The sequence below is a fragment of the Typopeltis vanoorti genome, chromosome 3 (genome assembly GCF_054136105.1).
Source record: "Typopeltis vanoorti isolate ZY-2024b chromosome 3, IOZ_Tvanoo_1.0, whole genome shotgun sequence".
NCBI lineage: Eukaryota > Metazoa > Arthropoda > Arachnida > Uropygi > Thelyphonidae > Typopeltis > Typopeltis vanoorti.
In genome coordinates this window covers 110,154,714-110,178,148 of record NC_143551.1, presented here as the reverse complement: position 1 = coordinate 110,178,148, position 23,435 = coordinate 110,154,714, and the positions used below count along the sequence as shown (strand labels likewise).

Genomic DNA, 23,435 nt, shown 5'->3' with positions numbered 1-23,435 from the left:
ACACAAAAAAAAAAGTAGTTTTATTGTATCACTGAGGCATTTGTAGTCTGTGTAATATATTTGTCAAGAATAGTGCAATTAGAGAAATGGGATAAAAACGGCACCAACTAATGAATCACATGTCCTCTCCCAGAGAAACTATGCTGTATAGACTCAAGCAAAACCATACGTTATACTGCCAAACACATTAACTAAAAACTATTGTCCAAAAATTTGTTCAAATTTTCAATGTCATTAAGAAATCACATAGGCTAACTTCAAGTAAAATTCTATCAGTGAATCGAAACTAACATGCCATATAATGTGTGTGAGTCTGCCCACCAGCCTGACATAGAAGCAACACACAAACAAGCAGCAATAAAATTCAACCGAAGGGTTGAAACTTTGAGCCTGCCCACACGACACAGTATACAAACACTAATGAGAAGTCCTGTCAGAACGATAAATGAGCTAAACACCACCCTGACACGAACATGTTAAAACTAAGAAATATATTGTGAATACTGTTATGGCAGTTTCAGATATTTTAGAATTTGGCTGAAGAGAATCAGCATTTCAACTCAACAACTGTTGGCTTGCCTTTGTCATTGAGTCACGTGATTGTTGTTAATACTGCATCAATCACATACATGTCTTTAGAGCTGCTCTATCTCTAATGGCCTACCATTGCTGTCCATTTCACACTCTGCTTTCACTTCTCATTAGTCATTCGTGAAGGACCGTTTGTTAATAATAATAAAACTTTCAGATGAGAACCGATGTGACCATTATTCCTGGTAGTCCTACATCCTGTCTACAGCCCTTGGATGTATTGGTCAACAAGTCATTCAAGGACTATGTACAAAAATTTTACACGGAGTGGATGGCAGCCGGCAGCTACGACCTGACTCCGGCAGGGAAGATTAAGAGATCATTAGAATTGTTGTGCAACTGGATTTTGATAGCTTGGGAAATGATTTCACCAGAAATAATTGCCAAGAGTTTTAAAAACTGGCATCTCTAGTGGCCTGGATGAGAGAGAAGATGGGGCTATTTGGGTAGATTACTTTGATGATGCACACACTGCTCTCGAGGGAAGAAGTAGCGATAGCGAATAGGAGATTCTTGGTAAGTCAAACCCACTTTCAGTTTTTTTCCTGAAACTGAAAAACAAACCCACTTTCAGTTTTTTTCAGGGATTTTCAGAAACTTTAGTTTCTGAAAATCCCTGCACATATCTCACACCACAATTTTTTAACTTTCATTTTAGGAAAAAAAAAAAGTGCGAGTTATATTTGAGTAAATATATCACAAATATACGGTATATCACAATACAAAATTTTGCAAAGGCATTTTACAGGATATAGTAAGGAGCTCTATTACACAAATTCAGGTAAATGAACTTGAAGCTGGTGACTTGAATAAGAGGACAGCTGATGGACAAACATTAAAGAGTAATACAGTCAACTCTCATTTCAGCAAACTCTGCTATAACAATGATAAAGTCCAACCAAAGTACCATACGTATAATGCTATGGTAAAAGAAATTCATTACAGCAAACTATTCCTGTGGTACCTATGAGTTTGCTATAGTAAGAGTCAAATGTATATGGAACAGATGAATCCAGAAGAAGGCAGGTGATTAGCAGTGTACTATAACTGCTACTATTTAATTTGTACACTAATGACACTGAGAGTTCCAGAATCTCCAGCTGTTTGCCAATGATGCTAAAATGAGGACAGCAACAATTAATGATGTAAATATTCTATAGAATGATTTAAATAAAATGATAGTTTTGGGCAAGAGGGTTAATAGTTATCAATGTCTAATGATAAAAATAAATAGATGGATTTACTTATGTCGAGAATAAAATATAATTTAATGAACACACAAATTTTCAGTAAGAAAATCTGTGTGCTGCTAATGACAAAGTCCAACCAAAGTACCATTACATATAATGCTCATTACATTTCCTAATTAAGAAAGTCAATTACAAGGGAGTCCAATCATTGGTAAGTTTAATGACTTACCAATGATTAGATGCAGTTAAAGAGAAAATAAAGAATACAAATTAAAAATCACAATATGTCATAAATGTTAAAAGCAGAACCTCAGAGAAAATGAAACCATAATTACTATCGGGGGGGGGGGGGAATATATATATATATATATATACACGCATGCTGCTTGGAAAACAGTCAATGGACACTCCCATGGGGAACGTACATAATGCTGGGTAACAAGTTACGTGTTTAAAGTCGGTATAAATTGGAAGAAATATGATGCTCAGAAGTCAGTGCAATGTGTCCAGGTAAAATGGCTGCAAGAAGGGAACTGACAGAGTTTGAAAGAGGTGTGATAGGATGCCATGTTCAGGCCTATTTGTTTGGCAAATTGTTGACAAATTGAGCCATCCCAAGTCAACAATCAGTGATACCATACTGAGATGGAAGTGCAGGGAGTCAATTGCAAGTGCTACCCACAGTGGATGATCCACCACACTCACCGAACGTGACTGTAGGGTGGTATAGTAAGAGTCAAAAATTTCCCATTCGTCAGCTGACACATTGAATGTGGAGTTCCAGGGCATTGACTGGAACATGAAGCTGCACAAAAACAGTGTCTCATTACATTGCTACAGGAAGAATGGCGCAAAATTCCCATTGACTGCTATCGTACACTTGTGGAAAGTATGCCCTGTTGGATTGCTGCAATCAATGCAGCAAAAGGAGGTTCTACATCTCATTAAGGTGAGCACCATGGCTGTTTGTTCTTCATACTATGGTGTTCTTTCCAAGCAGTGTGTGTGTGTGTGCGTGCACGTATATATATATATATATAAAAACATAGGGTTATTAAGCAAAATAACTTCCTAAAACTGGAAAAATTTTAGGCAATCATTCCCATTTAAATTTGGTTGATGAATAATAGTTTAATAGCTTTCTTTATATAATTTCTAACAAAAAATGGTTTTGATGTAAAACTTCCAGAGTTTCTATTTTACATGTTCTGATCTCCTTGTCTGCCTATAATGAGAGATTCAAGAGCAAAGAATTCTGTAAAACCTGAAAAAAGGATGAAGAAAGGAACCAGGAAAAAGGATGAAGCAGATCTTCTGGAGAGCACAAGAACAAGATTAAGTAAGAACAAGGCAGAAGGAAATGTGCAGATTTATTCCAGAAGTTTGGTGAGCTTTGCATATAAACCTCTGAACATGTAGAATAGAAACTCTGGAAGTGTCTTCTTGAGAAGAATGAGGATGAAGGCCACAACTATTATTTTTATAATGAAAATAGAGTTGTAACCAACAGATATGAAAGTAGTTTTAATAAAATAGTTTTTTACTTCTTTTTTTTTTTTTTTTTTTTTTTTTAAAGAAGAGTGTGCGTGTGTGTGATGCACTGACATTCTGATAATGCTCAACTTCTGACAGAAATAATGAGAAGCATCAATATATCTCCCTGTGTAACTCTTCTTTCTGTACACTAAAAACTGAAGACTATCATCAGGTTGTTTAGATGAAAATGTCCAGGAAAGGAAGGAACTGTTTGTCTTCTTTTGAAGAGTATATTTTGCTTGGGTGGACACAGAATTAATTTTGTGAAGAAAAGCATCAAAGTCAGATAAGGATATTTCCAAACTGCAAAGATGTCATCAGCATGTTGTGGCTATACAGAAGGCTTGGGGAGATAAGATGGCAAGATGTGCTAGGTGTTCTGTATAGTAGCTTGTTATGGTAGAAGAGCCCATAGCAGTTCTTTCAATTTGCTTGTGTAGTTATTTTGGTAGGAAAAATACCCTGTGTTTAGAACAAAATCAAATAATTTTTTATTTGATTTTGTTCTAAACACAGGGTATTTTATCATTCTGTAGTAACTGTAATGTATCTTTAAAAAGAATGTTTGTGAAGAGTGAAACTACATCTAAGGAAGGTTCATGTGGTCTTCTATTTCAAAAATATATTTAATTTCTGGTTACAATACAATCTGGAAGTTCTAGCATAATGAACCTATATATATATATATATATATATATATATTTTTTTTTTTAAATTCTTCTTCAAGATTAGACTTCATTTAAAAGACAGTTTATCTGCAATTGTGCAGTTAGGAAGATCTCTTGTGGCAAAATAAGTTAGGATATAAGAAATAAGTTAAGAAACAAGTTAGGATAAGGGAATTATTAATTTGATATGGCTACATCTGGATTATTGCACACAGATTTGGTGACCAAGACAGTGACAGGCCTGTGCAGTGCTCTCTATGAGAATAGATTGAAGTTTTGTGGTTACAAAGTTTAGTTGATAAGTGGAAAAGAAGAGATATGGTAGAAACATAGGCCAGAGGAGCAGAAATCTTACATTGGCAGATAGACATTAATGAAGAAAATAAAAGTTTTGGAGTGTGTTTCTAAAAAAGGCCAGTAAAAGAAACAACATTAAGACTCTCCATTTATTAAAGATTTAAATTTTCCAGTTCTCATAACTACATGATAAAGAGAATAAAATAATGGAACATTTTTATCTAATACCACAAGTACAGAAAAGTTTAGACTGAAAATTCCAAGTCAAAAAGAAGGGGAAATTTCACTGATGATCTGATGTATTTCAGATCCATAAAATATACTAAATGAATACTTGTAATGAATGAAAAATTTTAATTTCACCTCTAAGAGTTTTGGTCTAATTGTTTCCCAATACTCCTTAATCTTTTCCAAAGGGTCAGTCCTATGAAAAAATTTAATTCCTTCTGCAAAATGTAAAAATGACCCAAATTAAAATTTTGTAACTTAAAATTTCTATGTCATATATAGCATGTTTATATAATAAAGTTAATCACATCATAATAACAATCTCTAAGATTTCTTGTTAAGATTTCTAAGAAGCTAATGTCATGAAACAAATTTTTTTTTTCTCTCACACAAAAGGTCAATAAATCTATAGTATATTAGAACTGTAAATCTGGAAACCCTGCTCTAGAGAGACAGAGAAAACTTTTTTAAAGCAACTTTTCTTTTTTTAAGAACTTTTTTTAAGCAACCTTTAGGAGGGCACCAATAAACATGATGGTTGTCTTACACTGGATGATGAAATTCATGTATCACCTAAAGACATTCAGAAACAATGTCCATGGCTTGTTGGTTGGAACAGATATTTTCCACTTGATCAACAATGCAGACCACGTCTGTCAAATGTGTGTATGTGTGTTTGCCTGTTTTGAAGGATTAAAATCTCAACTCAGTTTAAAGTTAGCTTTGATCATGAAAACTAGGTCTTTCTACCCAAAGAGTTAAATCTTACACACCAGACATAATCTATTTACTGGTATGTGTGTGTAAGCTGATCTGCCTGCTTTATGGAATGAAAACCTTGAAGGCACAGAAGGAAAAAATTTTCCTTCTACCACTGACCAACTTAGTTTCTATGGAGGAGGCTACATGATGGAGTTGGAACTTGAATTAATCTAACAAAAGAGCATATCTTTCTTCCAATTGTGCTATTAGCTCTTGATAAGTTTTGGATTTTAAACAAATAACTGAATTAAAATCTACCATCACAGTGAATCAAAAAGGTGTTTATGCTGAATGGGAAACAACTACAGATGTAAACCCTAATGCATCCCACCAACAACCACCAATATACACCACTCAATGTTGAATAGTGAGTCGCTGTTTACTGACAAATATGTACTTGTCAGTAAGAGGCCATTATATATAATCAAAGTCACACCAGAGAATAGATATTAAATAGAATGTGTACCTCAGTGTATTTTTTCAAGCTCATCAAATTTTGATCTGTATTAAGGTATTAATTAGATTTATTTTTGCATGCAATCAGTCAGGAAAAATAAACTTTTAATTTTTTATCTCATCTTGAGAGGTAGTACCAAAGTGAGTGTCATAAATCATGCATTACACTCTGTTAAGGAGTACATATCGACATGAATGTTTTGGGAGTTCAAAAATTTGAACCATTTTTATGATTACAAGCAAACTTCAATGACTCAGTACATACAATCTGCTCTGATTATAACAAACATCATTATAACAAGCTATCACAACGGTCCCAAACAAATCCCCACAGCCATTATTCTAAATGAGTTCACAAAAATGACTGTTTGAATTGTCTACCCTATTTACGATGTCCACAAATAATAAATGAAATGCTAGTAAATATATTTCAAATAAAAGCAAACTATCAGGCATGGAGAAGAAGAATCAACAGATAAAGCTGTGACCAAAGAATTAATTTTGACAAAACTGGTTTCTTCTAAAAAAGAACATTCATTATGAAGGATGAATAGAAGCTGCCAGGACACAAGACATTGAAAGATTGTCTTATGTTGAGAGAAATGTGTGGGGAGACTTCAAAATGAAATTACTCCTTATCTATTATCTCGAGAACCCAAAAGCATTGAAGAAATTGATTATGTCTGATTTCTGGCAATTTTTAAGAGTAGTATTCAGAAGATGTGGATGACTCATGAAATGTTCAAGATTGTGTTGTGAATTAATTTACATTAGCAATAAAGAGAGATATTCAGAATAATTACTTGCCAAAGAAGGCTCTCTTATTTGTCGATAACACACTGACCTTGAGTATGTCTCCAGAATTCATAAAAATGAAATTATTCAACCAACTTTGTTGTTTCACTTAATGGATCAACATAGTTCATTGCAAACTTTAAAACAACATACCATAAATTTCCAACAATGTTTTGTAATGAATGATAAACCAAGGAAGAATTCTATCATCAGATGATAGAATTACCCACATTTACTCACAATCTTCCACACTTTACTGTTGCTGTCATAAACAGCATCAGTAAAGTGTGACAACATCAGTAAAATTTTTGGGTACAAAAATTTTACTGATGTAAAATTTAATATAAATTTAATATAAGATAAAGTGTGACAACATCAGTAAAATTTGTGGGTACAAAAATTTTACATGAAATGATATTGTTTAATGCTTTAACCAACTGTAAGCAAAGTTTGTAAGTACATGAAGTTCTTCATGACTGGGATACTTGTATATAAAAGCAGATGATGAAATCAAGTGTTTCTATATACAAGTAGCAAAGGCCGGTGGAAGCACGCATGCGGTGCATGCGGGCGCTGCTGCTGGGGCACGGTTCACAAGTTCATTTTTAAGAAACAAAATTTTTATCATAAAAACAAAAAATTCTTAGAATGATCAATATTAAAATAAATAAAGCCAGATACACTGAATAAAAATTTAAAAAAAAATGTATATTGCTGCTTCTTCACAATTTTGCAGCGAGAACAGGCTAAATGCTTGCCTGCAGAATCTTGTGTATACTGCAGTCTATCTAAAGTGAAACAGTGAACAGTTTTTATGCGCAGAAACAAATTTTCGTACAAAACATTTGTTGCTAGTTAACCAGTCATATGGTATGCATCTCAGTAGGCTACTGGCAGCAGCGCAATGTGGACTATTATTTCATCTCTGTGACGTTTTGTGTAATAATTTCTTGTGGATATAAAATAGAAATGGAATCAAAAATTTAAAAAAAAAAAGTTATCCAGTGCACAAAATCGTAAGTGTCATGCTGCGAAAGAAGCAGATATTAAGAAACAAACTGGGGGCTCTTAATAAATTTGTTAAAATGTTAAAATATTCTGATGCAGATGGTAACCAACTTGATGCATCAGAAATCAGAGTCGAAGAACAGTGCAGGTCATCCAGTTTGCACGAAAGTACTATTGCAACCATTGAACAAGATAACAAGACACATGATTTAAGTGAAAAATAGTTAGGAGAAGGTTTAGTTGTAGTTGACCACAAAACTAACACATTGTTAGTCTCTGTAAATTTAGAAGATCCAGGTGACTGGGGAAATATTGATGAAAAATTACGAGTTGTTTTAATTGAAATGGGGCCTGCTCAAAAGAAAAATATAATATATCCCAGAGATACATATGGTCGTAAATTTGGTGACACGTTATAATAGAAAAATGAAAATACAGAGCTCAGGCCAAGAACATGACTCATATATTCCGAAACTTTAAATTCTGTTTTTTGCTTTTGTTGCAAACTTTTTGCACCTACTTTATGCAACAGTGCTTCCCAAACTGTGGGCCGTGGCCTCCTTGGGAGCCATAGGTTTTGTTGAGGGGAGCCGTGAAATAATGAAAACAAACTTAAAATCTTTTAAGACTAAGTAGATTTTTTTTTATCTTAAAAGAAACGTATTAAATTTTTATCATTTCTTTTTTGTTATTTTTTATATTTTAATGGAAAAAAGCACACATTGGTGCGGGTTCACAAATTTTGCTTCCTGCGTATTTCGGCGCTTAATGAATATTAGTAAATATATGCTTATTCATATAAGTTTCATTTCAAAGCAGAAATCTGCGAATTGCAGTTTCAAATATTTCACCAGATGTTGGTGTAGCAGTATTGAAACACATCCATCACATTAAACTGTTATTAAACTTCTTTTATATTTTTAATTCTTTCTTTATTACTAATCGTTTTAAGTTTCATGTGCTTGTACTGCAAATATACAATAACAATATATCTCAGATTTGAAACTCAGATTTTTATATAATTATATAAAAATCTGAGATAACGTGCCATGTCGTCAAATGTGTATGTAAGATGCTAAAAATGTAATACAGGTAACCCTTGTATAACGCGGTACTTATACATCGCGGTCTACAATATCTAGTAACCCTTTATTTATTTTTTCATATTTTTCACTGCAGGACTTAAAAATCAAAGTTTATCTTCTTAAATTTGTGTCTGCCCGTATCGTACAAGTATCGAATTTAGTTTTATTGTATCACTGAATAAGGTACTGTACAGAGGCTTTTGCAGTCTGTGTCATTCTCAACAAATAATGCAATTAGAGACAGATGGAATAAAAACGGCACTAACTAATAAATCACATGTCCCCTCTTCACAGAAACTATGCTGTATAGACTTGGGCAAAACCATATGTTGCACCGAAATACAGTATCCAACTAAAAACTATTGTCCAATTTTTCAATTATGAAAGTGTTTGTTTTATTGCATTTGAAATTATCAATGTCTTTATGACAGATCACAAAGGCTAACTTAAAATAAAAGACTACCAAGAATTGAAACATGTCATATAATGAATGTGTGAGTTCGTCTGCCAAGAAGCCATAAAATTCAACCAAGGGTTGAAATTTTTGTGTGAGTTGAGCCAGTCAGTAACGAGAAGTTCCATCGGAACGATAAATGACACCCTGTTGTGAATGTGGTAAAACTATAATAGTGAATGTTGTTATGACAGTTTCAGATGTTATGGAATTCGATTGAAGAGAATTAACATTTCAACTCAACACTTGTCGGCTGCTTTTGTCTTTGGGTCATGCGATCTTTTGTTAATACCGCACCAATCATATGCATGTCTTTATAGCTGCTGTCTTGTGTAAAACAAAATTCATCTTGTACGTATTGTAACAATTAAAAAAAAAACTTGAATAATTTATAAGCGTATAAAAGGATATCACCTGTAAATCCTTGACATGTCAGCAAAATTCTCAGATGTGCCACCTCTGGCACGAGTGCCAGAGGTTTGCCATCGAGGGTTTACTGTATAAAGTGTTTATTGTTGAAAATTGTCTTCGTTTTCTGCCAGGAAAGCGCATTTAAAATCATAAGTATGTTATTCTCAAGCTGAGCAGTTTATTTTCTGGTGAGTTGAATACATAATGCTTTTTTTATGTAAAAGTTGATTTTTATTGTAATGGCCACTAAAACTGAAATGAAAGAGGAAAAACCAACATTGAAGAGAAAATTCATTTCTCTCAAAGAAAAATTTTAAATCTTGGATCGGTTGAAAATTGGAGAAAAAACAGGGGTTGTTGCAAGGACTGAATTTAAATGAATCAACAATTTGAACAATCAAACAAAATGAACATAAAATCCGAGAAAGTGTTATTGCTGGGTCAACGGTAAGTGCAAAGTGCATTGCTCGTGTTCGCGATATTCCAATAGAAAAAATGGAGAAATCTCTAATGATTTGGATAGAAGACTGCACTTAAAAGAAAATTCCTTTTAATGGACACCTTATTAAGCAAAAAGCTCTCAAAGTTTATAAACATTTAAAAGAACTCGATCAAGATTCTTCAGAAGAAATCTCTCAGCATGGATTTTGTGCCAGTAAGGGTTAGTTCGAAAACTTTAAAAAGCAGGTTTTCTTTGTATAATCTTAAAATCTAGGGAGAATCAGCATCAGCAGACGTTGAAGCTGCACAGAAATACCCAACAGAACTTTTAAAAATCATTAAAGAAGGTAGTTACAGTGCAGACCAGGTGTTCAATGTGGGTTATATTGGGTAAAAAATGCCAAAAAGCACCTATATTTTGAAAAATGAAAGATCAGCTCCTGGATTCAAAGTTTTCAAAAATAGAATTACTCTACTGTTTTGTAGTAATGCATCAGGTGATTACATGACAAAACCAATGTTTATTAATCGTGCGATGAAAGGGCTTGACAAGTCCACCCTACCTATTTATTGGTGGGCCAACAAAAAAAGGCATGGGTTACAGCTAGCATGTTTGAAAATTGGTTTTTCAAGTGTTTTGTACCCAATGTAGAAAGTTACAGAAAGAAAAAGAATATGGACTTCAAAATTCTACTAATTTTAGATAACGCACCAGGACACCCAACAAATTTTAGCCATCCGAATATTAAAATAACTCTTTTGCCGCCTAATACTACTTCACTTATTCAACCACTCGACCAAGAAATAATATCGACATTTAAGTCAAATTATATTCGGCAAACATTTCAATTAATTTTGGAAAAATGGAATCTAATCCAAACATGACACTGCCTCAAGCATGGAAAGAGTTTTCAATATTGAATTGTGTAAAAATTATTTCTCTGTCCATTAAGGAATTACAACCCTCTACGGTGAATGCTTGCTGGAAAAAAATATGGCCTGAAGCTGTTCCGGAACAAAATTTCGTACCTCCAATGGATGCCGAGCTACGTCATATAATAAATGTTGCACACATTTTTGGTGGAGAGGGCTTTTGCGATATGGTTGAAAATGAAATTAGTGAATTAATTGATGGAGAAACAGATTTAAATGAGGAGGAACTGGTACAATTAATAAATGTCGGACCAAATGGCAGGGAAAGTTCTGCCAAAGATTCTGATTGTGATGAATCCGTTAAAGAAATTAGCAGAAGGATTGGACTTGGTAAGAAAGTTAGGAAGTTATTTTACGGATAATGATCCCTCAATGGAGCGCTTGGAAAAATTCACGAGACAATTAGATATTTGTTTAGTGCCATATGAACTTAATAAAAAATTGCAGTATAGTGGAAAGAAAAGTCTTATTACTGACTTCTTGATGACTAAACCAGCCGAAGTATGCAATGAGAATAATACAAATGATGTCCAAGAGATTTCAAGTAGTGACGACCTCCAGCCACTTAAAGAATCTACGAAATGTTATTTCTGAAGACAGTGATGACGATTAAAATATACGCTTTATTTTATTGTGTCTAAAACATTTATGCATTATGTGCAATGAAATTTATATACAATTTGTAATTTTTATAATTTTATACTAAGTATTTGTCTCATAGTTTTTCTTAACTTACATGAATTACCTGAATTAAATAAAAATAGTTTTTGTTGGATATGTCATTGTTTATATAATTAAAAAAAAAAAAAACGATTTTGGAACCTAACCCTACTTTTTTTATGTGATCTAAGTCTCGTATAATGCGATTTATATAACGCGGCATTTCTATGGAACTTAACATTATACAAGGGTTACCTGTATTTGCATTGAATATAAATACAATAAATATTATAATAATATATGTCTATATTACGATTTTTTTTCGAGGGGTGCCGTGAAATATTTCAATTTTTCCAAAGGGGGTCCTGACATCCAGAAGTTTGAGAAGCACTGTTGTAGAAGGTTATAATGATTGGAGAAATGTAAGTTCAACTTTGCATAGACATGAGGCTAGTTTAACTCACATGAAATATTTCTTAAAATGGAAGGAACTTGATAAAAATTTAAAAAACAAAACTACTATTGATTGCCAGACTCAAAGCGTGTATGAAATGGAAAAGAAACATTGGACAAGTGTTTTAGAATGCTTGAATGAAATTATAAAATTCCTTGGTAGCCAAAATTTAGCTTTTCATGGATCATCTGATAAATGATATGAAAGGAATAACGGCAATTTTTTAAAATTAGTCGAACTGTTTGGGAAGTTTGATCCCGTTATGGAAAATCATGTTGAAAGGGCCCTACAACGAAACAATAGAATACACTATTTGAGTAAAGACAGTCAAAATGAAATATTGGAAACTTTAAGTAAAGCAATCAGGGATACAATTTTATTATTAATTCGAAAATCTAAATATTATTCCATAATTTTAGACTGCACACCTGATGCAAGTAAAACAGAAGAAATGCCATTATTATTCGCTTCGTTTCCTGTGACAATGGAATTGTCAAGATCAGGGAAAACGTTTTAGGTTTTTGCAGATATATCAGATTCCACAGGTTTATGTGCAACAATAATGGAACAACTGGAACATTCCCATTGAAGACATGCAAGGTCAAGGATGACAACGAGGCAAATATGAAAGGGGAAAAATATGGGCTCCAAAATTTGCTTTTGAACAAAAATCCTCGAGCTTTTTAAGTGCCGTGTGCTACTCATACTATAAATTTAATCATTAACGATGCAGCCAAAGTGAATGCAGATACAATTAGTTTCTTTGCAATTATTCAAGAAATATACAATTTCTTTTCATTCTCTTACAAACGTTGGGCAATCTTCTAAAGTTTGTAAAAAATTTAACATTGAAACAGCCATCAGAAACGCGATGGGAAAGTAAAATTAATGCAATCCGCCCTCTACAATATCAGTTATGAGAAATTTACGATGCACTTTTTGAAATTTTAAATAATGAAAATTTTAATAAAAAACTCAGCATGAAGCACAAACATTACGTGCTAAAATAAAGGACTACAAATTTATTTGCTCTCTTATAACTGGGCATGATTTATTAACAGAATAAACTCTGTGAGTAAAATGCTTCAAGACAAAAATATGAACATTACACTTGCTTTAGAATCTATCGAAAACTTAAAAATATTCTTACAAGAGTATCGATCAGATTTTAAAGACAAATTTTAAAAAAGTTCTAAAAACGGCAAAAGAACTGAGTGAAGAGGTGGATGGAGAACAATGATTTAAAACTGGTACGGAAGTTCGACGACGAAATAAGACATAACAATTTGTCTACGAGCATTATGACGAAACGCCACAATCGCCAGAAAATAAATTTAGAGTGAATGTGTTTTATACACTTCTAGACGTTGCAATGTGTTTGTTAATAGAACGTTTTGAACAACTAAAACCATATTATGATAATTCCAATTTCTTGTATAGATTATTAGAAATTAATAACGAAGATTTACAAAAAAATTGTGATGATTTAGAGATTCTCTTGAAGGATGGCGACAATAAAGACGTAAATGAAATAGAACTATATGACAAGTTATGTGCTTTCCGGGATATTTTTCGGAAGGATGATTTAAATATTCAAAACCCTTTCGATATTCTTAATTTTATTGTGTCCAATAATTTATCTTTCCCTAACTTTTCAATTGCGTTAAGAATACTATTAACCTTACCTGTTAGTGTAGCGAGCGGTGAACGTTCCTTTTCCAAGTTGAAATTGATTAAAACCTACTTTAGAACAAGTATGTCACAAAAAGGCTTCTTAGTTTGACGTTAATAGCTATTGAAAATGATATGTGTGGATTTAGACGTTAAGACCATTATTTCTAATTTTGTGAATATGAAATCAAAAACCCTAAAATTTTAATTAAAAAATTTTCAAGTATATTTATGTAATTTAATTTATTTTCTGTCATTCTTTAAAGATGTTATTTTTTGAATACTTATATTAAATGTTTTAATTATTTCTGAATTCTTTTCTTATTTTCTCATCTATCTTGAGTTTCTTTTATTTTCCTAAAAGATAGTTCCACTTATAAAAATTATTAAAAATTTTTTACAAGTTACTAAGAATTTAGTAACTTGTAAAATGCATGAATTTTTTACAATAAATTTTAACTTTAAAATTCATTTTAATTTTGTTAGCGATTCAGGCTGGCGAGAAGGCTATATTCAACGATTAAAGTGAAGTTGGTTTATCAAAATTTGCTTTAACTTTTGCGAATTTTTTGCATATTCGGGTTTTTATCGATTATCCTGCCTAGTCAATACTCTCGGTTAGTTACATTTAGCGAACCAATGTGTGGCTTGAGTTTCTAATTATTTCTGAATTCTTTTCTTATTTTCTCATTTATCTTGAGTTTCTTTTTTCCTAAGATAGTTCCACTTATAAAAATTATCAAAAAATTTTGACAAGTTACTAAGAATTTAGTAACTTGTAAAATACAAGAATTTTTTAAACTTTAGTTTAAATAAATTGTAACTTTAATTAAAATTCATTTTAATTTTGTTAGTGATTCGGGCCAGCGAGAAGGCTATAATCTTTGTATCATTATATTCAACGATTATAAAGTGAAGTTGCTTTATCAAAATTTGCTTTAACTTTTGAGAATTTTTTGAATATTCGGGTTTTTAACGATTATCCTGCCTAGTCAACACCCCCAGTTAGTTACATTTAGCGAACCAACGTGTGGCTGTTCTGTCAAAATTTATTTAAGAAATTTCAAATAATTTAAATTTTTATTATCGTAAAAGAACCACACACGCCCGGATCGTTACAGGGGTGCTTAGATAGAAATTGCATGTAGGTGGCAAAGACCCTAGTGCTGGATCAGCAAGTAGCCTAGTCGTGTAAGCACCTAAACTTACACTTGGTTAAAGGATTAAACAATACAATTTCTTGTCAGATTTAATTTATTTTGTTTATAATAGTAGAAGGCCACCTACACAAAATAATTAACACATAAACACGGCTATATTAGGTATTCTTGGCAGTTGGGCTGAAGTTCTCAAGATGGACATCTCCCAAATTTGGGGCAGTCTCATGCATCCAAATTTCTTGAGGTTGGCATGTTTCTTAGGGCTGAGGCTGATCCTAAGAATAGTCTTTCAAATTTATACTTGCTGCGGTGTATTACTGTAGCTTTCTTCCACTGTATTGTGTGGCATGTATCCAGAGCATGGTCTGCAGGCCCAGATTGGCTGTACTGGTGAAACCGAATGTAGTCCTTGTGTTCCGAAACTCTGATATTTGCTGTCCTGCCTGTTTGGCCATAGTAGGACAGCTTACAGCTGCAAGGGACCTGGTAGGTCTAGGGGAAGTGGTTGGGCTCTAGTGGAGGGGATAAGGGATGCCAATTTTCTATATGGTCTGTAACAAGAGGTCAAGTCATGTTTATCCAGGATTTTGGTAATTTTTTCCGAGGTACTCCAGATGAAGGGAATGGTGATGGATTTAGAGTAATCTTTTTTGTGAAAGGGGAGGAGCTGTGGTTTATTGGTTTTAGTTTTTTGGATTTTTGGGGGTTGTAGCCATTGGCTGATAAAGTGTTAAGGATGTGATTTAGCTTAGTGGTTAGGGCATTGTCATTTGAACAGATGAGTTTAGCCCTGTTGTACAGTGTCTTAATAACTCCATATTGTTGTGAGGGGGGGGGGATTGTTGGAGAATGTACCTGCCTGTATGGGTGGGTTTTCTGTAAACTGAGAAAGCCAAGGTTCCATCAGGCTGGCGAAGTGACTAGTGTGTCTAGGAAAGAAGGCTGTTTTCCTCTTTTTCCAGGGTGAACTTGATTCTGGGGTGTTGGTTGCTTATGTGCATTAAGGAGAGGAGTGTATCAGAGCCATACAACCAAATAGCATACACATCATCAACATAGCGAAGCCATATGGTAGGTTTTTCTGGGACAGAGTTTAAGGCCTTCTCTTCAAAAGTCTCCATAAAGAAGTTGGCCAAGGGTGGGGAGAGTGGAGAACCCATGGCCGTCCCCTCTATCTGTTTGTAGAATTTTCCTTGCCAAACGAAATAGCCTGAGTTCATTGTGAACTGAAATAGGGCTGAGATATCGGGGAGAAATTTGGCTTGGATGAGCTCTAAGGTTTCGTTGAGTGGGACATTTGTGAATAAGGAGGAGACGTCAAAACTGACCATTATGTCAGTATGTTGGAGTGTTGTCAGTATAGTGTGTGAATGCTTTGGCTAATTTGTATGTGGGAGAATCAATGCCATCCAATATGGGACATAATGGCACACTTTGTTTATGTATTCTCGGGAGCCCATATATACGGGGGAGGGAGGGGGTCTAGAGTTAAAAGGTTTTAATTTGTTAGTAACTTCCACAGGCCAAGAAGTGACTTTCTTAAGGAGCCTATGGAGTTTTCTAATTTGCGAGTTGGTGAAATTGTATTCAATGGGGAGGTAAGTAGCCCAATCTAATAATAAAGCATCAAGCTTACCTGTGTAGTCAGTATGGTTGAGCACCACGGGGGCATTTGCGCTTTGGTGATTACCATTTCTTTGTCTTTCTTCATTTCCTGTAGAGCCTTATATTCATTATTGCATATCTTGGTTTTTGGTGGTCTTGCTCTGGTGAGAACACAGGCTACATCCAATCTAATATTGTTGCCGATGTGGTTTGGAAGGTACCGCGTTCAATCTGGATAATTTCTTCGACCGGTATTTTTCTAGGAGCAATGGTGAAATTTTGGCCACATGCAAGAGCGTTGAGTGCCTCAGGCTTCAAAATAACAGAAGAAAGGTTGACTACCGTGTTGAGTGGTAGTCAACCTTTGGTTCAGAGGTAGAGCTACCCAGACCTACCTGGTGTATACCAGGTCCCTTGCAGCTCTAAGCTTTTCTACTTTGACCAAACAGGCGGGACAGCGAATATCAGGATTTTGGAACACAAGGACTACATCCGGTTTCACCAGTACAGCCAATCTGGCCTTGCAGCCCATGCTCTGGATACATGCCACAGAACACGGTGGATGAAAGCCACAGTAATACACAGCAGCAAGTATAAATTTGAAAGACTATTCATAGAATCAGCTTCAGCCCTAAGAAACATACCAAACCTCAACAAATTTGGAAGACATACATCTTGAGAACCTCAGCCCAACAGCCAATAATACCTAATATAGCCTGCTAGGGGACAGTATCAGGACTTTAGGAAAAACAGTAGTTTCCTTACTTTGACCACATTTGCTGATTTTAGTGCCTGCATACACGAGTCATCTTCATGTTTCCATGAAGATGTCAACATGATGTTGCCGAAATATAGGAAGAATATATTAAAGTTTATTTTAATTTATATTCCAGTATACGTTGTGTATTCCTTAAGTTATTTAGTAATCATGTGCAACCAACGTATAAATCTTTCTACAAGAATTACTTCAGATCATCAAGGGATGAAATGAAATGGTTTGTGAAAATCTGTTTGAATATTCCAAATATGGCAGTTTTGAATGTCATTTAATTTTTATAATTTAACTTCTACAAAGAACCTATAGAGAGATCTCCATGAATAAATAAATGGTGATATAAAATCATTTTTTTATATAAAAATCAAGAAAATGTAAAATGAATACTGAATTCCTAGGGTTTGATAAATGACTTTGCAACTTGCCAATTATCATCCTGTGAAGGTATAGGCCAGTGTTGTTCAACGTTTTTTACTATGCGGGTTCCTTTTCTATACTAAGTTATTCGGCAATCTACTCTCTTATATAGATCATGTTCCCCCAACCTGATATCTGATTATCCACAACTATGCAGTTAAATGCGCTCAATCACTTCGGAGGACCCACGCCCCCAGCCCTAAAAACTTTAAGAAACTAAATACAGCTTTGACCCTTTATCACCCCATTAAAAGTGATAAATAAATTTTTAAATAAACTTTGTGTATTTAAAAATTTCTTTATCACTTTTAATGGGGTGATAAAGGGTCAAAGCTGCATAACTGAGAAGAGAACTCCACAGAGCCATTAAAGGAATGGGGAGAACCAGCCAGGGCTTCTGACCTAATGTCCAATCCTCACCTTCCCGTGGTGCACCCCTGCTGGGTATCTACTTGGATACCGAACGAATCAGGATGGCCTGGCAATTTGGGATTTAGCTGACCAAATTGCATTCCTATTGGTTAAACCAAAATACAAAATGATGGTACAACACGACAAAATTTCATGCCAGCTGGGGCGTCGCCAGGTTAAACAAGGCTCCCGTTGTTTTCGCCAGGGAACCAGGGTGAACAGCAAAAAGTCAGCTACTGGAACAAATCTGAAAACACACCCCAACTCAACATCACCAGAGTTAAAGATTGGCACTATCAACATAAGAAGCATGAATGGCAAAGAAAGGGAGCTAGCTGAGGAATTAGATAAGTACCAGATCAACATAACAGGGGTAACTGAAAAAAAAAAAAAAAAAAAAAAAAAAAAAAAAAAAAAAAAAAAAAAACCGGGGAGATCTTTCTGAGCAATAAATACAAAATGTTATATTCAGGAAATGACAATCAAGGATAAGAATGAATAGCCATAGTTTTCAACACAAAATACGAGGCTCATCTTCTTGAATGGCAGGCAGTGTCAATTAGAGTGATTTGGGCAAATATAAGAATGAGGAACTGGACAATGAGACTTATTTGTGCCTATGGTCCCACAGAAGGTTCTACTAAAGTGGAAGTGGAGGAATTTTTTGATGCTTTAGAAAAAGCAACTGACACAATGAAAAAGGAAAAGTTGGTCCTTGTTTGAGATCTAAATAGCAGAGTAGGAAATGATTGTCACACATACAAAAATATTTTGGGAAAATTTGGAGAAAAGAGCAAAGCCAATAATAATGACAAATACCTGTTGGATTTTGGCTCAGGACATGGACTGGTTATAACTAACCCCATGTTCCAACATAAAAATGTGCACAAATTCACACAGAGAGAAGAGGCAAGGAATAAAAGTCTCATTGACTATGTTATTGTCGATATTGATGTTTTCTCCCTGGTGCAGGACACCAGAGTGTACAGAGGATTTGAAATTGGAAGTGTTCTCTATTTAGTCTTTAGCAGGATAAAATTGAATTTCATATTGAAAAGAATGACATGTAAGAAAGTTTTAAAGTGAATAAAAGTTGAGCAGCTCTCAGATGAACTGTAGACTAAAATACACAAAGATTATTGAAGAAAAAATGAAAGAGTTTGAGAACAGGAATCAAACCTTGGAGATTCAGTGGCAAGCCTTGAAGAAAACCCTGATTGATTCAGCTAGAGAGGCATGTGGTGAAGTTGCCAGCAAAGATAGAAAAATTAGAAATTCATGGTAGACACAGGAAGTTAAAGAAGCAGTGAAGGAAAAGAAGAAAGCATATCAAAAGTTCCTGGCAAATAAGCCAGCTTGTGCTCTTAGAGAATACAGAGACAAATGTAAGAAAGCTAAACAGTGTGTAAAACTAGCTAAACAAAAGTCATGGGAGGACTTTCGCAAGAAGATAGAAAATAAATATCAAGAAGGTGGCAAAATATTCTGGAGGTTGTTGAAGAAGCTTAAGAATGGAGGAGAGAGTGCTGTAAAAGGAGTTAGAGATGATAAAGGTGAAATGAAAACGGGAGAAAAAGATATCCTTGAAGTATGGAGTAATTACTTTGAAAACCTGCCAAATGAAACAAGCAGTGATGACAGCACAGCGGTAAAAAACACTGACCAGGCATGCAGTTAGGAATACATATCCATACTTGAAGTAGAAAAAGCCATCAAAGGGTTGAAATGTGGAAAGGCAGCAGGAGTAGATGATATTCAACCAGAAATGCTGAAGTATGGTGGTATAAGAGTCCTACAGTGGCTGCACTACATAGTTCAGAAAGCCTAGACAGAGGGACGAATTCCCGATGATTGGAGTAGAGCTCTCATAGTACCCATATATAAAAAGGGAAATAAAGCTGAATGTGAGAATTACAGAGGTATTTCCCTACTGAGTGTTCCTGGCAAGATCTATGCAAGTATACTTGAGAAACGGTTGAGAATTCAGGAAGAAAAGCTTGGTGAAGAATAAGCTGGATTCAGGTCAAATAGAGGCTGTCAGGATCAGATCTTCACTTTACAACAAATAGTGGAGAAATCATGGGAATATAACAAAGATCTGTATTTAAGTGTTGTCGATTTGGAAAAGGCATATGACAAGGTGCCAAGTGAGACACTATTCAATACGCTACAGTTGACATATGGTGTCAATGGAGCATTATATCAAGTAATACTTAGTCTTTATTTGAGTTGTAAGTCAGCAGTTAGAATTGAAGGAAAGACAGGAAGATGGTTTAATGTTAAATCTGGTGTGAGACAAGGATGTACTTTATCCCCTCTGTTATTCATTATCTATATGGATTACATTATCAAGGATAGTGGTATTAAACATGATATCAAAATTTTGGATGTTAATGTCAGATCTATGCGGATGATGTTATAATTCTAAATAAATCCGCTACAAGTCTGCAAGATTCTCTGACTAAATTGAATAACTGTTGTAATAGATATGGTATGAAGGTCAGCAATAAAAAGACAAAGACAATTAAAATAGTCAGAATCATTGAAAATGTCAACTGTGTTGTGAATGGAAAACCTGTGTTCCAAGTAAAACATTTCAGCTACTTAGACACGATTTTTACTGAAGATGGTAAATTAAATATGAAAATAGAATCAACAAAAATGGTATGGTAGGAAATCAATTGAATAAATTCATATGGGATAAGAGAGAAATTAGTCGCAACACTAAATTAGCTGTATACAAGACAGTGTTCAAACCAGTTTTAACCCATGGATCTGAGAACTGGGTCAGAAGTAAAACACTTGACCAAAGACTAGAGACGACAGATATGAGAGTCCTGAGAAAGATTAGAGGCGTGAACAGATGGCATCAATGGCAATATCATATTAAAAACGAGAATATTAGGAAAGAACTTGACATTGTCAGCATCCAGTAATGTTTTAGCAGAGCTAATATCAGGTGGTATGGTCACTTGAACAGAATGGGCGAGGAAAGATTAGCAAAACAAGTGTTCTCTGCCAAGTTGGCAGGAAAACGACCCAAAGGAAGACCAAGATATAGGTGGATTAATATGGTACAAAGTGCCTTAGACAATAGAAATAGAAGATCTGGTAATGTTAGAGTCTTGACAAGTAACAGACTGATTTGGAGGAAAATTGTAGACAGGAATTAGTAACGATGTAAATTTTTCATGTAGTACTATCGTATCCTGTACACACCTTGAGGGTACATGGCAGGAATTTGATGATGATGAATTATTTTAATGCAACAAATAAAACAAATATATCGGAATAAAATATTTATTTCTCTATTTTGGAAAACCAAAATTAGAAAAAACAACAGATTGATTACAAACTCACAAGTTACAGGAATGCTGGTTGATTAAAAAAAAGTTAATATGAAATTTGGCTTTGTTTGGACCTCGCAATATTTTCATAGGTTGATATGAAGAAGTGGCCAATCGTAGACAATCATCCAAATGATCATTTGTAATTTGGTTTCTTAATTCATTTTTTATGACGGTCATATTTGAAAAAGCGGATTCTGACAAGTATGTCGATCCGAAACACAGCAGAATCTTTAGCACAATATCAGTTAATATCGGAAATTTTTCACGTGTATACTTCCAAATGACTTCATTGTTTATTATCTCAAGTTCTACTTCAGCCTGGTTTATATCAAACAGCCCACTAATTTTATTTGAAATTTCTGTGATGTTCAACTTTCCTTGAAATGGATTATTGATAAAAGATACAATCATTTCAGTTTTATTAAAATCTTTAAATCTTGAATTTATTTCTTCCTCAACTAATTCTATTTCACGAATAAACTCTTTTAAATCACAGCAAAGCATTTCTTGATTTTGTTCAAAAAATTTTAATAAATATGGGAGGTGTCTAAATTTGCGGTCATTTATATATTTCTTTAATAAAAATAAGTATTGTTGGAAACTTTTTATTGAACTTAACATGTCAATTAAATTTTTATCTCTACCTTGTAACTCTAAATTTAAATTGCTTAATTTTGTACAGAAATCTACTAAAAATGATAAGTGTAACAACCATTCTTTTATCACTCAATTGTGGATAAATATCTCCTTTTTCATCAAGAAAATTTTTTATATCGTTAATTAATACAAGAAATCTTTCTAAAAATTTACTGCTGCTGAGCCAGCGAACATTATTCTACAACAGAAGTTCCCTATCATCTGCCTGTAATTTAAATAACCACCGTTGCAGGGGTTTTTTCCAAACAGAATTTACAATTTTAAATGTAATAACCAAAACATCTTTTGTGTTTAATCTTTTACTACACAGTACTTGTTGGTGGATAATACAGTGGTACGCTATAATATCTGGATATTTGTCATCGTTTCAACATAATGAAATGAAGCCTGATTTATTACCTATCATTGCTGGAGCACCATCAGTAGTAATAGATATAAGTTTAAAAAGCGGAAGTTTGTGTTGTTTCACAAATTCATCAAATGCCGAAAAAATGTCTTCTCCCCTAGTCCTTCCTGATAATGGTATAATTTTCAAAACTTCTTTACTTGAATAATCTTGAAATACCATGCAAATAAATATCATTAACTGAGCAATATCAGTGAAGTCATTTGATTCATCAAATTGTAATGAAAACGCAACACACTGGTGAATGTCTAACATTAACCTGGCCTGTAGACTTTTCTCCAGCAATTTGAAACCTTGTTTGCAGCCTAGAGGTAGGCTCTCTAGCAACATCTCGAACCGAGAAGCTCCTTTCTGGAAGCAGGGAAACTCCTCTCTCAAACAACGTGGATCCGGGCAGTCTCTCAGACAGCAATTCTTGAACCGGGACCCCTTCTGCTTGCTTCAGTCCCTTTTTTAATAAGCCTCCTTTGAGACCTCGCATGAAGTTTGGCTGCCCCCAAAGAATCGGTATGAGTCTTTCATCTTAAGTTTCAAGTTCGGCACACCTTTTGTTCTTTGTGTTGTTTCACAAATTCATCAAATGCCGAAAAAATGTCTTCTCCCCTAGTCCTTCCCAATAATGGTACCATTGTCAAAAGTTCTTCTTTATGTGAATAATCTTGAAATACCATGCGAATAAATACCATTAACTGAGCAGTATCAGTGAAGTCGTTTGATTCATCAAATTGTAATGAAAACGCAACACACTGGTGAATGTCTGCCATTAACTGAGTATTCAGATCAGCACTTAAAATTTTAGCTCTTCTCATAACCGTTGTTCTGGAAAGTTGTAAATCTTTAATATTCAAAATGATTTCATTTTTATTTTTAAAATCAGAAAATAAAGATTCTGCTGCTACAAGAAACGATTCTTTTATTAACTCTCCATCAGTAAAAGGGTTTTTTGCTTTTGCTAATAAATGACGCACTTTCAAAGATGCAATAGTGGCTGATAATGGTTTATTTATTACTTTC

General features: G+C 34.2%; 1 protein-coding gene across 3 annotated transcripts in view; it reads right to left on the bottom strand.

Annotated features, from left to right (window-relative positions):
- The window catches only part of LOC150108464 (uncharacterized), a 132,475-nt gene that overhangs the window by 3,521 nt on the left and 105,519 nt on the right, over positions 1 to 23,435 (bottom strand). For all 3 annotated transcript variants that reach the window (XR_016550656.1, XM_090415869.1, XM_090415870.1), the window contains one exon: positions 4,646 to 4,728. Coding sequence is in view for 2 of the 3 variants with exons in the window: in XM_090415869.1 (XP_090271995.1) it covers positions 4,646 to 4,728 (83 nt within the window). In the remaining variant the exon portion in view is untranslated. The remainder of the gene's footprint in view (positions 1 to 4,645; positions 4,729 to 23,435) is intronic.